The 17,578-nt window shown below is 30.4% G+C and overlaps 2 protein-coding genes across 7 annotated transcripts; both read left to right on the forward strand.

Annotated features, from left to right (window-relative positions):
* Positions 1-8,545: 8,545 nt before the first annotated feature.
* On the forward strand, positions 8,546-10,800 carry LOC102616544 (uncharacterized). Of its 6 annotated transcripts, none has more exons than XM_052434036.1 (3): positions 8,546-9,238; positions 9,300-9,395; positions 9,978-10,800. In XM_052434036.1, the coding sequence occupies exons 2-3, from the start codon at positions 9,354-9,356 to the stop codon at positions 10,530-10,532; spliced, it is 597 nt and encodes a 198-aa protein (XP_052289996.1). In that variant the 5' UTR covers positions 8,546-9,238; positions 9,300-9,353; the 3' UTR covers positions 10,533-10,800. The 6 variants fall into 6 exon arrangements, with proteins under 6 accessions (XP_052289996.1, XP_015382888.1, XP_052289994.1 ...); XM_015527402.3 differs by having other exon boundaries at positions 10,014-10,800; XM_052434034.1 differs by having other exon boundaries at positions 9,319-9,395.
* Positions 10,801-15,906: 5,106 nt separating this feature from the next.
* On the forward strand, positions 15,907-17,072 carry LOC102616254 (nuclear transcription factor Y subunit B-3). The gene has a single exon (XM_006469389.4). It carries the CDS (start codon positions 16,151-16,153, stop codon positions 16,802-16,804), a length of 654 nt encoding a protein of 217 aa, XP_006469452.1. The 5' UTR covers positions 15,907-16,150; the 3' UTR covers positions 16,805-17,072.
* The last annotated feature ends 506 nt before the right edge of the window (positions 17,073-17,578 follow it).

Genomic DNA, 17,578 nt, shown 5'->3' on the forward strand with positions numbered 1-17,578 from the left:
ACCTTTGGATCGAAAGCAAGAATTGCAAGAGTAGAGGCAACGGCAGGATGGGTTTGCTTAGGTTATTAACATTCCAATCCCTCTAGTTTCCTAAAAATTCAGGCAAAAAAACATAATTATTATTAGTTTACTCTCTCACCCCCATCAATAATCATCCTTTTTTTTCCTTCTCACGCGATCCATGAGTAATCTTTAGATTTTCATTTTTCTTTTCTTCTATCATAGTTGTTTATCTTATTTCTTTTAGTAAATATTTTTATTTATTGGTTAAGTTATTAAATAATATGAATAAGGAAGATGTAGAGAATTTTGAGAGGATTTTTATTATTAATATCGGGTAATTATAATACATGATTCAATTGCACATCCATGAGAGCCACAACTCCTTAAATACAAAATAAATCCTATGATTACTTCGTAACTTCAGAAAGATAAGTCTCTTGAATTATTCCACAAATACATCAATATTTCATAATTCTCGAATTATTGATATCATTTCCATATCTACTTTTATAATTAATTATCCATAATGTTAAGAAAGTAAATAACATTAAAATTGAATGGATGAAGAGGATTTATTGTTTCCTCTGTTTTATTTCTGTAGTTTTATTATGGGAACATTTCAGAGCTGAGTATTGGCAGACTTATTTTTTTCTTATCATTTTATGTATATTTAGCAGAATTTGTAGACACTTATAATGAATCTAACAATGATATAATTCATGCAAATATTTTTAATAACTTGTCAATTTGATTTTTATGAAACAAAATAAGAATTGAATTTTTTTTTTTGGTATAAGGGATAGAAACAAATAAAGTAAAGTTCGTCTAATTAGTCAAAACCTACAAGAGTTACTCAGTATTTAGTTAACTTCTTTCATATTAAGCCAAAAATATATGGAATAATAATAATACAATTTGAGGTGGATAAGTTGTTTTAGTATTTGCACGTATTCAATCAAATTCAAATAAAGGTAGTTAAATCCTAATGAACTTTTAATAGGATTTTCTTTCTAACGCTAATGATCGAAACTTTGTGATTTACAGTGGTTGAATCAGGATTCTCTCATGGTCTAATATTTTCCACACAAAAAAAAAAAAACCAAGCAATTGCTAGTTAATAAATTAAAAATAAAGATAATTAAATTCTAACATATACGAACACTAAACGACAAGTGTCACAAAATCTTTAAAACCATAAGGTTGTGATTATGGTGTATTACAATAATATTCATATTAATTTAATATCAAGGCCATGTTTGGAAAGAAATTGTATTGGGATAAAGGGGGTGTGCTAGTGCGACAGTTGCCGCTTAACGTTTTGCACTTTTCCTTTTGCTTCTCTTTTTTTTTTTTTTGCTTTTTTAATAATAATAATTAAATATAACTTTTTAATTTGACATATTATTATATAATATTATTTTTATTTTTACATCATAATTATTAAAATAAATTAATAATTTTATAATTTATTATTCATATTTTAATTTTTATTATATTAAAAATATAACTAAATAATGTATTATTTAATTATATAATAATTAAAAATTGATTAATATTTAATAATTTAATATAACTAACAATAAATATTTATATATGAATAAATTTAAATAATATTAATTTAAAATTAATACAAATAAAAATAATAACATAAAATGTTAAATTTCTAAAATTTAAGATTTCTATATTTAGTCTTTTTCTAGGTACTAATAAATATTATTTTCTAACTACATAATTTAAGCTAATAAAAAAAATTAATACATTACAGTGTAGCACCAAACATTGTACAATATTATTATAATATAGCGCTAATGCAATACAGTATAATATAATACAGTGTGTCAAACGCACCCTAAGATAACTCATATTCAATTGAGATATAGAAAGGATTAGAAAGCATGAAAAGAAAGATAAAAGTTGAATTTTCATTCTTTATAATCAATAAAAATAAGAAATATTTATTGCTATTGGCAAAAATTGATCATTAAATCAATTGATTGTATCGAAAACTTACCAAATAAGCTTATTATCTTTGAAAGACCACCATCCAATAATTATAATAAAATCAACTTAAAAACAAAAGACTAAGCACAATCAATAGTAGATCGAATCCAATTGATTGATTTGCTATAAATTGCTCTTATTTTATTTTCTTTTTTTAAAAATAAATCCTCTTATTATCTTTGAAAATTCAAAAATATAAAATTATCTATGAAATTATATATAAAAAAAAAGAATGAGAAGAAGAAACCAGTTTAAAAAAAAAAGAAGAAGAAGAAGCGTGGAGGAGAAAAAGATAACCAAGATAAAAATTTAAACTATGGAAAACAAGAGAGAAAATAATAAATAATTTTTAAATTAGGGCTTATATGTTAAAATTTCAAAACTTGTCATTTTTATTATTTTCAGAAAATAAGAAGGATTGTTGTGTAATAGAGTATAATTGTAGTACGGTGCCACCGTTGCAAGATAGTTTTGTTTAATAGTTGTTTATGATTGTTTTCTCACTATAACAGAAATTTGTATATGTCGATATATATGTAGTTCAAATTTTAAATTTTAGATGTGCAATAACTTTTGCAATTTTTTTTAATCTCGTAATTAACAATGTTTAATTACCTCCAAGTACTAAGAGTTATTTGACTAAATTTAAATAAAATTAAATTTTTGCAAGAGATAAATACAAAAATCTAACTCTTATATATACAAATTTACAAAGCTTTTCTACAATTGACCAACCATTCAGGGGATATCTTTTAGTAGCTAGTAGCTACCAACAAATTGCATAAGTGACTTTTTTTGTCATTTTAAATTCTTTTTTTGGAATGAAGATATTTGTATTCTAAAAATTATTTTCAATAATCTATTAACTTGAACACTTATCTATTAAATTTGAAAAATTATATTTTACTTTATACACTCTTTCAAATGTCAAAAAAATCCTTACTTAAACTACTTAAATTAATTATTTTTATTTACTCTGCACGCTTATAAAAATACTCAACTCACCTATATAAAATACAATAAAAAGTTGAAGCACTCAAAATTGTTATGGATAAGTTTATACTTTAATAATTCATTTAAAATAATTCATCTAATATCTTGTAGATAAGTAGGAGTATAATTTCTGCATGTTTTCTTTCAAAGTAATTCTGGAGGTATTAATAATGAATACTTCACTTATTTAATTAATGCCAAGACTGCAACTTACAACAATAGAAGATAAATAAAACATGGATGGTAGTTTTCTCGATCAACTTGGTTGGCGTACAATTTCACTTAAAAGAATTTTTTAACTCTAACTTAAAGGATGATGATTGATGACGTGTACAATAATATTAAATTTTTCTTTTTCTTTTTGAATGATGTGTTAGATTGGTGATTAAAGTAATTATATTATACTTATTAATAATACATTATCTTTAACAATATGTAAACTATATCATGAATATTTTTATAATAAATAATTTTATAAGAATAAGTATTTAGAGTAACTTTTAAAATGTAAATGGGAAATTTACAAAAATAACCATAAAACTTTTGCTATTTTCACAATTAACCCTCTCAACTTTTTTCTATCAACATTAGCCAAACACACGCTTCTCTCCCCAAATTACCCTTCCTTCTTTCCCCAAATTACCCTTCCTTCTTTACAAACCAAAAGCAACTTCATTTCTCCCATTTCGTTAAACCAAAGGCAGTTTTCCACTCTTGAATCATCAACCAACGGCGACGGTAAAAGGCAACGATAAAAGTGAAATCCGACAATAATCTATCCGGATTCAACACTAATTGGCATCACATAGTGGTATGAGTTATTTTCTCAACTTGCTCGAGAGTTTCAGTGAACTGCGAGTCGGGGTGAATCTGGCGACAAGCTGTCTGTCGCACGAAGCTTCGAGCGACAGGCAGCCCTTATTTTCTCCTTTTCCTCTCTCAGTGCAGTCTCCTAGTCATCCGTATGACCTTATCATCCTCCTCTGCCTTCTCGCCTGCTAATGAACTGCGACTAGAGACATCTGCTTACTCCAGTAATCAATTATTGACGCCCTAATTCCCAGATCTTCGTCGTTCAATATATCTCCTATTGGTTGCCAAAGGAAAAAAAGAAACAAATGAAATTGAAGTCTAATGTTATCTTATGACACCCCCAAATTATTACAGAAGTCTTGGCGTCCGATGGAATGAGCCATTTTACAACTATTCATACTTTTAACTCAATGAGGGTCAAAATATTGCTTCTTTTACATGCAAAGAAACAAAACAAAAGATTCAAAATTTTCTTCTTTTTCAACACAACCTTCATTCATCGAGCGCATGGAAGTAAAATGAATATGGAAACTGCCGATTCCACATGTTTAAGTTAATTGAAGTTATACCCTTTCTCACCCCAATAAAATAAAAAATAAAATTATTGTGCACCTATATAAAATATTACACAACTTGTGCAGCTGGACGAGTTTAATTGGAAGCATTATGGGAACGGGCATGGGCAGGGGCAGGGGCAGTGTATTTTGAGTGAGAGAGAAGAAAAAGACTGAGAGAGGGCACAAATAGGGTATATATTTGGCTCTGTTGAGGAACATATTTGCAGTTTGAACAGATTATGCCAAGTTCTTTCCCTTAAGATGGGTTGCTTCACGCTAGCCGCTGACGATGGGAGGTTCTTCGGTTTGGGAGAGATGGGAGAAAGAGAGATTGTTGGGGGAGAGACGAGAGAGAGGGGTATTTTAGTCTCAAAGGCTTTTTTATGGCTAATGTTGATAGAAGTTTATTTGGAGGGTTAAGATGAAAAAAGCCAAAATTTTTATGGCTATTGATGTAAATTTCCTAATGTAAATAGCCCCACTCCTTTCTCGATGTTATAACAGTAATTATCGTCTTTAAAGAATTTATTGATCAATCAATATTTATGATGAATGATGTAAAAATTTCCAATTTGATGATCTTCGCTTGGATTATTGGAAGCGTTCATATTCTCACTTAAAAAGATGTTACATTCTTAGGTTGAGATCTTGTTTTGGTTTCAATGTTTTTAAGTCACACACGGAAAATTAATCCCATATTCTAACTGTAAAAAAATTCTATTAATTTCTAAAGGGGACAAAGTAAAATTAAACTACCATTGATTCAAAGGAGAGTTTGTGCACACAATAAAGATATGAAGTTGCCTCTCATAGCTTGCATTGGGCTAATAGCCCACATAGAGTTGGTGCTCCTAAACTTTGCTTTAGGAGTTGGGGCGACCTGGTGAGTGTTCTGATTAAAAATGGAGCCAATCTCTGTTGGTGCTAATAATAATCCTGGTAAATTTTCTTTGATATTAGTTTTGATTCGTCATTAAGGCTAATGTTTAGTTCTTATTAATTAGCTTAAGCTGATTTCTTTAACGTAAAGTATCATAGTTACAGTTTTATGTTGAAACCCCCAATGAATTCACTTTATCTCAATCTATCCTTTTAAATACTGATGTTTGGCCTCATCGTAACTGTGTATGATAAAAATTAATTTAACCATTTCGGAAAGTAAATATAGAGAAGTTGGAGTTATTTTCTCTATCAAATTAACCATAATATATCACATACCAAAGTGACAAAGCGATAGCTCTTGATTCAAGGGAAGATTTTATTATCCTAATTCACAAACACAATGGAAAACGAAACATTCATCAAAATTTAGAAATGGTCCCCTCCCAGTATTAGTAACTCACAGCTCAAACATTCCTTAAGTTAATTACACAACCCAACACTTGTCGGATTTCTTGGTCTCAATTCTTATTTCAAGACAAATGCTTCTTCAAGAGTGAAAACATTTTAATGGAAACAAATTAACAAATGATATTATATAAGTTTGTTTCCAATGTCTTGTAGTCGAATTGTTGAGCAAAAGGCAATCTAGTTAGGGTTTCATGCGGCACTGCTTTACTAGCACAACTTGCCGACGAGCGGCACCATCCTCTTTGCACCATTATATAATTTATATTTCACTTGTTTCTTTTAAGAAAGCAAAAGTTTAATATTTACTAGCACCACCAACCCCTGTAGATGAATTAAAAATATTATAAGAATTCGTATAGAAGTATTCTTAACATCGTTAAGTTTTTACTGTATTTAAAAAATATTGGATGCAAAAAGTTTTTTAAGTGACAATGAAGCCATATTGAAAGGTCATTATAATTGTAATTAACCCACTAAAAGAATTCAACTTTTATGTGGAAACAAAAGGTCATTTTGGGATTTGAAAAAAAATATATGGTTGTGGCATTGTGAGTCAATATTAATAAATAATCTGCTTTGGGGGCACTCCATATGCAATAGCCAACAGTCACCATGAGTTCTGTTACATGTAAGTTTACCTCGATCTTAACTGACTTTCTCGATACGCTTTAAGATAAACGTGTCCATCTCTTGCACGTTGAATCACTTGTTTTTAAACCCAATGGTTACATGAGATAAAGACAAATAACATAATATGGTGTCACAGTTACAACATAGACGGGCCTTGCTTTGAGATACAATTCTTGATTATTTGAGCTTTGGTTATTTTAAATGTCATCCTGATTCTTATGGTATTTATATAGGTGAAAGTGTAAAATAATGTTAAAAATTTTCAATTGAAAATTTGGGAGAGATTGAAAACACACACGATATATAGATATCAAAAATTGAGGCGACCTCTGCTTTTGCTTTGATTAATAATTGCAGCGGTTAATCCAATGGGTGGGGCAAGAAAAGCACTTTTGGTAGGTAGAATAAAGGAACAAAGTGATGGCCTATAGACCATAGCTAATAAAAGCACTTCTTGAAAGCCATCATTTGAGGCGCTAACTGGAAACACAAAAGCATGAATCACGACTTCTTCTGCCCTTGGGTAGACCGAGTGCCAGCAAGCATGAATCACGACCTCTTCTCTTTTGCAAATTTACTAATCGGGGAGATTGTCAATTTTCTCCTACAGTAATTAATATATATTATTTTTTTATTATTTTTATAATAACCAAAAACTTTTCTAATAGCATAAATTTATAATATTATTCTTATTTTCAACTACTCTTTTATTTATATTTATTATAAATTAAATAAATAGCATGAATATAAATTAAATAAAAAATTAAGTATTAAAAACAAGAAATATATATTTTGATATGAGAAAAAAATTAATAATAAAATTTTTTTCTTGTACTTATTTATTTTGTGCAAATTTTCTTATAATAAATATATAAGAAAGTTATTATAAAATGATAAAAAAAAATTATAATAAGAAAATTTGAATGACAAATAAAAATTTATTATAAGATAAATAATAAAATATTTGCCTATACTTTTTAAATTTAATTTTAAAATATTAAAAAATGTTTATTATAAGAAAATGTTCACAAAATAAATAATTACAAAAAAAATTATTATTAATTTTTTTGCTCATATCAAAACATATATTTATTGTTTTTAATACTTAATTTTTTTATTTAGTTTTTATTCATGTAATTTATTTAATTTATAATAAATGTAAATAAAAGAGTAATTAAAAATAAGAGTAATATTGTAAACTTATGTTGTTAGGAGGGTTTTTGGCCATTATAAAAACAGAAAGGGGGTAAATAGTATGTTAATTACTATAGGGGAGAAAGTGGCAATCCCCCTTACTAATTGTATGTTTACAGTATTCTTTTTTATTAATTAACTTGAAAAGTACTTGAAATTTTGTAACCATTGTGTATCAGTTTAATTAATTTTGAAAACACAAAAATTAAAGCATTTGATAAATACTAAAGTAATAATGTTATGGCATCTCAAATAGATCTGAAATGTTATAAATTTTAAAGATTAGATTTCTTTTCCCTTTGTCCGTGATTGAAATTTTGTTTTTGTGATCTCTTGATATATCAATTTTGATTGGTATGAATCATTTTACAGGCAAATAGAATATACTAGCTGTAATAAGATATTGTTGCGCTTGCTTCTTTCATAATTACAAAACTAACTAATAATGAACAATTTTTCGTTTCATGTTTGCTATAAAATAATTAGGAGGAAAAGTTTGCTATAAAATAATTAGTGGGAAAATAATCTCCTTTGTTTTCTTATCAGTACTAACAAACCTAACTTATAATCATTAACATGAGTTATTACAATGAATTTAACATCTGATGCAATCTTCAGATTCATTAACTAATTAATAGGAATATTTTGATAGTGAGAGTCGAAGTCATTGATATATCTGGATTATATATATTAATTAATCTCTGGCAATCATTTTTTTTTAAATGTAGAGGATTTGGGGTTTACAAATTTCAATGCTGTAAAAAGCTTCTACATCATTGTAAATTACTGAAAAATCAGTTTGTAGTGTTGTAAAATTGTGTGTGTGTATATATATATATATATATATTTTTTTTTTTCCTTTACAACAATTTTTAACTGACAATAAAATTAGTGGTTTTGCTTTTCCTCTATCTATAGCCTTTGGTTTTTTTTGTTGGTCATCTCCTAGCTAGCTAACATATTTTAGGAAATTAATTAGAAACACATGTGCAATATACCAGAACTCTCTTGAGAGATCATGTAAAGTTTTGATGTCACTGAAAAAAAACTACCGAAAGTTTTGACTGCTTAAAAAAGCTAGCAGCTGCTTGCTCTAAAGAATTAATATCATCTTTGTTGATGCTGCATTGCAAACACATGAGGTTTCAATGATAATTTTCAAGCTAGTGCCACGAAAACGTGAGCGACAAAGTACCAGCTCACTTTCTGCAGAGAAAAAGCAGCAGGGCTTGTGAGTAATTTAATTATATTATTCGAAATAGTAAATAAAGATGGTGAGTGACTGAGTGAGAGCTAGAGTGATCTCAGAAAAAATATTTCAGATAGTTAGGGTTGTCATCAGGTTTCTTGGGGTTTGCAGCGGGGAAAAATATTGGCAGAAGGCCAAAAATAATAACATAAAATATTTCAGTACTGACTAGGTTTTTTTTTCCTTGGGTTGGGGGGTCATTGAAGGGGGTCATTGAAGTTGGATGGGAAGTGGCATGTGTGAGCAGAGAGCACAGGTGTCTGCACATGGCTGCTCTGATTTCCAAGCTTTGAGAAAACCAGAGAGGTTTTGGGTTTTTCAAGAGAATCAAGTCACAGAAAGAACACCATCTGATTGGTTCACAAAAAGATTACATAACCCCAGTACTTGAGGTGAAGGAGCAATGCCCATATCGCCATTGCCATGCCTGCTGCTTGGGAAACTGTGTGTGAGTACTCTTGAGTCTCGAGTCTGAATTCGTGATGGCAGAAACAACCTTCCCCCATTAGTAGTTTTCTTTCACTGCAGGTTGACTACTTCTTCGAGCTTAGTCGTCACCTGATATGTTGTTTATTATTCACAACTTCTGTACTTTACCAGTTCAGGTACTATCTATTCCTCAAATCTCACACGGTTGTTTCTCTTCTTCATCCCTTTTTTAGTATCCTTATTTATATCATCTGCACATTGGGGTCAAATCTCACATGTACCTTTCCTTTTCGCAAGAAAATCACTGGAAATTGTCATTTTTTTTTTCCTTCTCATGTTTTCAAGGTTCTAGATATTTCACATTTGTTTTGGGTCGTCCCTCCGGAACAAAATTCCTGGCTCCATCACTGATCATCAAGTTATAACCTTTTCATTGATCTATAATTAAGTTTCCAATAATTAAAATCCATTTTGTTCATCTTCAACTTCAACAACGGGCACAAATAATTTAACGCCCTTTCTGTAAACTACTAATAATAACAGCTCAAAGAGCTAAGCTAGCTTAGGTTTTCTTAATTTATTAGTCCATGAAGTTGCAAAACACTACAGCTGAGCATCAAATGGCTTCCCCCTTGATTGCTGCTGCTCTTATTATTTCTCTAATTTTTTCTTTTATCTTTGGCTTCGGGTTCTCATCAGTCTTCGTTACATCTTTACTTTTGATTGTATCTACTCTTCTCTTTACATTATTCACAAAGCAAAAGCCAGTCACAGATCAAGAGACTATTCATCAGGAAACAAGTTCAATGCAACAACAGCCAGATGAAACTGAAGCAGTGAAGCCACAGAATGAGAAGGTGCAAGAACTGCGAGAAGCTGATGATGAAGAGCAACAGATTCAACAAGACTACTCAATTAAAACATCATCACAAGATTTTCTCTCAGAAAGTGATCAGAGCCTGAATCACTTGTCAAGTAGTGAAGAATCGGAAGTGGAGTGGCCTTTTAGAGACATTGTGTACCAAAGCCCTGATTGCTCTGATGCGTCGATTTCTGATGAGGAAACCGATCTCATTGAAATCTCACTTCCAAGTGGGCATTCTGTTGGTCATTATAATAAAGAAGAAGCTCCCAATAATAAGTTTCATTTGCCAGTGCCAGATTTCTCGACCCCGTCGATACATCTCAAGCAACATGGTTTAATGGAGCTATTAGCAGCTGAGATTAATGACATGAATGAGGAAGATAACTTGATCGAAATTGACATTTCCATGGGCTCCATCAAGTGTCCAAGGTTTGAAATTGAAGCATGAAATTAATGATTTTTAATTTTCTTAATTTTACAATTTACAATTACTTTTTGTTTTTTTAATCCTTCTGGGCTTTGTTTCTAATTAATTATGCTGTCAATCTTTAGCTCAAAAACTTTGGATACCCCATTAAAGAACTTGTACCGTGGACCTTTTCTTTGTTTGTCAATTGATGCACATTAAAGTGTGAAGGAGTCATGCATGTATAGCCAATTGATGGAATTCCACTTACTTGCTTTACTTACTTTTATTTCGAATTGACGGATCCTTTTTATTTATTTATTTTTCTCTATTTCACATCACATTGTGCTGCAATCAAATTAATGCTTGACATTTCGTGGGTCCTTGGAGAACTCTGAGCCAAGATTACCCTATATCATATGAAATATTTCCCACACATTGTAAGCAGATCAGATCACTTTGGATATGAAAAAACTCGGTGTGATAATTGAGAAATGTAGTGTAATTATATTTTTTACTTTTTAACCAATTGCAAAACTTTTCGATATTGCCTGGTTGTAAGCTTGTAATAAGCAGATAATCTGTCGATTGCTCTTTGAACTTATAATTTGTTACGTGATGTGATGTGACCTATCACTATATTCTTTCTTAAATTCGAAGAATTATCTGTTGCCGCATATGTTGAAGAAAGTTGACAAAAGTTTTAAAGCAGATTTTGTCCTTGACGAAGATAATGTTCATAGAATCAACCCAGAAACACTTTACAATGACACCTTCCTGTCCGGGAAGATCCTGAAAATAACAATAATTAGATGATCATTCATCTACAGGTATGTAGTTCTTCGTCAGTAATCTTCACTGATTCATATTTAGTGATTCTGAGATATTTTCGTTGCAGTTTTGTTTATTCCTCGTTCCAATCTCTTATTCTTCGTTTACAATTCGTGAGTTCGTGTCATTTCTTTTTCCCCTTGATATGGGTAATAGTTTTTTTTTTTTTTGTATTATTGTTACTTATGCATTTAAAAAGTATTATGCAATATTAATTTAAAAAATATAAGGATAAAATTATTATTAATGACAAAAGACTTATTATTAGTAAGAGAAATTATCCACGTCCATCTATTTATTTTACTTTTTTCAAAAATACACAAACACTCTTTTTTTTAGCGTGCCACCTGAAGTTTGTCTTTTATTGCACTCGTCCACTTCCGTTTGATTTTCGTTAGTGGATTTAATAGAATGTTAATGAAATAACATTTTTACCCCTCAAAGTAAAATTACAATTTAATCCAAAATAAATGAAAATTGGAGATAAATTGGAGGAATTTAAGTTTTTTCAAGCAACAGAGTTATCCACAAAGGTGGATGCTAGAAATTGGAGGAAAATAGTGTTTGTTGCTTGTTTATTTAGAAAATTTGTATTTATTTTTTCTCTTTCAATTAAGTTAAACAACATCAGTTTTCTTTCTTTCTTTTTTTAATTTTCAAATCGCGTTAAATGACGTCGTTTTACTCTTTTTTTTTTTTTTAAAAAAGCATAATACAACATAATTTTAGGTATTTGAATAAAATGTCCATTTTACTCCTCTGACGTTAGCAACGTTCTAACAACGGTTAGACGGAAGTGAACGAGTATAATAAAAAGTAAATTTCAGGTGGCGCGTTGAAAAAGAAGTGTTTGTATATTTTTTTAAAAGACAAAACAAACAGGTGGACGATGGATAATTTCTCTATTCGTAATGTAAAAGTACAACAAATATAACACATATAGCATCTCTCTATATATATGTAAATATATGTATGTATGCATGTATATTATACACGCAGCATATAGACCTTGCTATGTGTATATATATCGATCATTCGTCACCTGGGGGCAAAGTAAAACACATTAATTTGACGAAGAGGTTTCTTCCCATGCAGAGTCGCAGCTACAAGAAGAAGTCAAACAAGATATTTGATTCTTCCAAAGAGACACATATATACAATGCTAAGAATTTGTTTCCAAATTTCTAACTTGCACGCAATCAAGCTAATAAGATCAACACATTTATTTATTTTTTCTCCCTCTTTTAAATCTATCTATGAGTAATGATACTTTCATATGACATTACACACAAAATTACACGAAATCATTAAAAATAAAAAATATTTTGATAAAAAAATTAATTCATATTCTCGTTCTATTTATCATATGCAATTTTTTATAAATATGATATATAAAAAACATTTTCCTTTATATATTGACTTGGGAATACGAGAAGATATATGGCCATTGGATTCCTTTTGATTTGTAAATGTGCAATAGGGGGGCACTAAATGATACAAAGAAACAGTATGGGGTAATTGAATATTGAGATTATCTATACAGGTGATGGTCATACTTCTGATCTTTCCAGAATCCATTAATAAAGTTGCGAAAAATCTAGCTAGCTAGCTTCATGGTGCCAGATTTTCCTGCTTCTCACTTAATTTTCTTTTCTTTTTTTTTCTTTTTTGAAAGGTAAGGATTTCATTAAACGAAACCAATCAAATACCACTCATTTTTCATACTTATAAATAATAAATGTCTCTGTCCACAATGTCTGTCAAATTCAACATAAAGTTATAGGATAAAACTGTGGTGCAACTGTGGTACCGTGCCACAGTTGCACCCAATCGTTGAATTCTCACTTATTCAAGTGGACTCCACTCATTTGAGTGGATCCAACAGCTGGTGCAACTGTGGTACGGTACCACAATTGCACTGTAGCCTGACCCAAAGTTATAAGTGTAAACAATCTAAAAAATATATTGTAATAAAAGAATGAGAAAATCTTAGCGAGAAAATTTTATGTGACATTGACATTATGATCATTACATATTGGCGTAAAATTTGATGAGGGTTGATATAATGTATCATATTGTGCGTGATAAATAATGATTCGGAGACTATTGGGTCCATAGCAAAGAGTTTGGAATTATAACTTGCCACACGCGTCATTACACACTAGATCAAAATTTTTATTTAGATAATTTTTTAATAAGACAGTCCAATAAAAATCATGACGCATATTTTAATTTTTCTCAAATAATATAATGGCTATTATGATTGGTCAATTTCAAAATAAATGTGTGCATCGCAAAGTTTTAATTTGTTGGATAAAAATAGTATAATACACTTACCTCACCTAAAACATATATGGGAAATTACTAGTTTTCTCTTACTGAAATTTAATATATATCATTTACTCCTTATTATTTTTTATAACACTTATAACCTCTTGCCACCATAATTTTACAATCTTACCCTAATTTTCAAATATAATTTTATTCATAATTATTATAAATTAAATAAGTCATATAAATTAAATCAAAATAAAAAATGTAAATATTAAAAATAAGAAATAGAAGTTTTGCGAATAAAAAAATTATTTTTCATGTACTTTTTGTTATTTTTAGATTTTTTTATAATAAATATATATTTTACATTATCAATATCAAATATTAAGTAAATAACTCATTTATCTCTCTTTTCCCTTAAAATTTTTATATCAGGAGAGTTATTGGATATTATTATGAAAATAATAAAGAGATAATTAGCGATATATATTAATTTTAATAATAAAATTGACAACCTCCAAGTACATTTTAAGTCTTATTTCTTTTCTTTTCTTTTTTTAGATAAATCTTAAAGTAGGTAAATTATATTGAATGATAAAGAAGGTATGTATTTCGATCTTCTTTCTTACTCTCACTACCTTTATGCTCGAAAGTTTTATTAAAGTACATCCATTTTCTTTCCCAAAAAAAAAAGAATAAAGAAAAAAAATGAAACAAAGAAGAAAGAGAGAAAAGTACACCCATATTATCCACACTTTTATTGAGAACGCTTTGGATAATTAGAATAGCGGGAGATTTTTTTTTTCTTTTGATAATGGAAGAGCTATTGTGGTACTTTAGCTGGGAAGAAGTATTTTAAAATGGGTTTTATAAAGTTATAATTAATGTAATTCATGATTCATTTGAAACATATAAAAATAAGTAGTATGATAATAGAATCAATCTAATTTTTTGGGTAGATTATAAGTTACATTAATTATAATTTGGTAAAACTCATTTTAAAAGTGTTTACACTTTTGATTGAAGTGAGAATACTAGGATTGAGAGTGAGAATCCTAGGATTGACAATGTGGAGTGAGAGTGAGAGTATGTTGTTTACTTACACTGGAATGAAAGCATTGAATAAATATTAGAATCTAATTTATGTGTTTACTTTGTCTTGAATTGTGAGTAAATAGTTTCTAATTACAAATTTACCCTTATTTAAAGAATTATATCTTTTAATTACAAAGTTAATAAAAAATATATTTGATAAATAAAATTTTATTTTATTATATTTGTAAATTTATAATAGTTATTAATATTCTTAACTATGTACATCACAATTTTTTTAATTAATTTTAATTATGTAAATTAAAAATTATTGATAATGACAATATAAATGAAACATTTTTACTATTAACATAGTATGGAATTAATATTTTCTCAGAATAAACTATTTATTATTATTAATTATTAATATTAAATAAATATAATACTATTATTTTTAAATAAATATAATAATATTATATTTTCAAATAAAGATAGTATATAGTAATATTATTAATTCTCTATTAATATAATAATATTATTTTTAAGTAATTTTAGCTTAGAATCAATGTAAATTATTATTTAGTTAAATATAATAATATTATTTAAATAAATATAATATTATTTAATTTATTAGATATTAAATTTAATAAAAAGAGGATAGAAAATGAAGAGGTGGGAGTGTGAATTTCACTCCCTACTCTAAAAATCAGTGGGGCTCATAGAGTGAGATTCATATTTCTCCCTTAAAATATTGAAGTAAACATTGAAATGAGAAAAATTCACACTCCTCACTCTTACTTCAAAAAGTAAACACAATATAAATATCTGGTAGTCAGTATTAATAAGAAAATAAAAATAAAAATCTACAAAGGACAAATGTGTCAAACAAAAATAAGAGTTAAAATACTTTAGGCTCTACGGGTGAGTGTAAGTGTGTGTCGACATGGCTTTGGATGCCATGCTAATATCCATTATAAAATATCTCGCGCTACGCCACGTGTATAAAAAGATGAGATATGGATGACGAAAAGCTGATTAAACGGCGCCAGCTCGACTCCACTGGCTTCTAGCCGCAGGAGCCGCCATAAGATTCTACAACAACAAACTCACCCAACTTCTCCCACCACGTGTATGCATCTTACCCGCCCATTCACCGACCCCACTACCAATCCAACAATCCAAAGGTTCCCACGTATTCCTCTCTTATCGACAAACAAACGGCCTAAAATTATCCACGTGTCGGGTCCGATGCATTATTACCCCCTTAATCCAACGGACCCAACATCCTCCCTCTCCCTCCCTTCCGCAAGGAGAAGAGGAAAAAAAAAAAAAAGGCCACCACCTTCAGCCTTCAGGCTTCATCCTGCCTAGCATACCATCAACTTCCCATTTTACCCCTCTTGTTTTCTCATAATTCTCAATTCCCCACTCTCCTGAAAAATCCAGTCTTTATTATCTGACAAAATCAAAATTCGATCTTTCGATCTGGGTATTTTGAGAATTTTTTCTTTTTAAATATTGTGATGGCTGATTCGGACAACGATTCTGGGGGGCAAAACAACAGCAACGCAAACAGCGAGCTGTCGGCGAGAGAACAGGATAGGTTCTTGCCGATAGCTAATGTAAGCAGGATAATGAAGAAGGCTTTGCCAGCGAATGCGAAGATATCAAAGGACGCTAAAGAGACAGTGCAAGAGTGTGTGTCGGAGTTTATAAGTTTCATAACTGGCGAAGCTTCTGACAAGTGTCAGCGCGAGAAGCGGAAGACGATCAACGGTGATGATTTGTTGTGGGCCATGACGACTTTAGGCTTCGAAGAGTACGTGGAACCCTTGAAGGTCTATTTGCAAAAGTATAGGGAGATGGAGGGAGAGAAGACTTCCATGGGGAGGGAGAAGGACGGCGGTGGTAGCGGAGGCGGCGCTGGATCAGCCGGTGGCGGAGCAGCGGCTGGTGGTGGGGCCAGTGGTGGCGGCGGTGCTGGTGGGGGTTACAATGGAGGGATGTACGGTGGGATGATGATGATGGGACATCAAGGACACGTTTATGGCTCTGGTGGATTTCATCATCATCATCATCATCAGATGGGTGCTGGAAAGAGTGGGTCCCCCGCTGCATCAGCTTCTGCCTCCGCCAGAGGCGGCGGTGGCAGCAGTGGAGCTATTAGGTCAAGGTAGGTCTATTTTGGAGCATCAGGTTCTGGGACTTATATAGCTTAATTTAGATAGACCTTAAATTGTTACATCATATTATAATTATATATGAACATGATTAGGTAATTCTTTTTTTTCCTATGTTTATTTATGTGAGTTGTGGGTGAAGAATTATATATATATATATATATATATAGTTAAGTACTAATTGAGGGGAGTGAGATTCTATGTTCCATTCATAGCCTCTTGATGTAATTGTTGTTGTATGATATATGAAAGGGGTTTTTAGCTATGTGCATGGAAGTTGTAAATTTTGTGGAAAGATAGATGAGCTGATGATAGCTTTGCTTTGAGAGAGGTCTGACAAGTGACAAATGTCTAAGAAAGGCACTGACTTAGGTCGAGGACATGTTTAATTTTTTTTTTAGGAAAGGACTCCTCTAGTTCCGCCATTTGTCCAAAGCTCATTCTCAATGTTTAGTTGTTCTTTTTACCAAATGGAGAAGGACACTGAAAGCGTAATATTAACTTTCAGCTTTCCATTGTAGATTTGCTGCTGCAGCTTTGTGTACTTTGTTTCATGATGTCATTTTTGAGCTCATGTTTTTGCTTTCCTTCGAGCACCGTAACAATATTTAGAGGGTCGGATCAGGTTACCGACAAGCTACGTGGCAGCTTTTTATTGGATAAGTTGTAGATCCTTGACCAATGAAAAGTTACCATGTGGCGCACAACGTCGTGCACTTGATCGCTCTCTGTATTTATTTAAAAGTAGTCAACAATATTTCACGATCATAA

The sequence above is a fragment of the Citrus sinensis genome, chromosome 2 (genome assembly GCF_022201045.2).
Source record: "Citrus sinensis cultivar Valencia sweet orange chromosome 2, DVS_A1.0, whole genome shotgun sequence".
In the NCBI taxonomy this organism is placed as follows: domain Eukaryota; kingdom Viridiplantae; phylum Streptophyta; class Magnoliopsida; order Sapindales; family Rutaceae; genus Citrus; species Citrus sinensis.

What these genes read in the sequence shown, in the direction of transcription:
- LOC102616544 (XM_015527400.3), top strand. Translation starts at nt 9,807, where the DNA reads ATGAAGTTGCAAAACACTACAGCTGAGCATCAAATGGCTTCCCCCTTG.
- LOC102616254 (XM_006469389.4), top strand. Translation starts at nt 16,151, where the DNA reads ATGGCTGATTCGGACAACGATTCTGGGGGGCAAAACAACAGCAACGCA.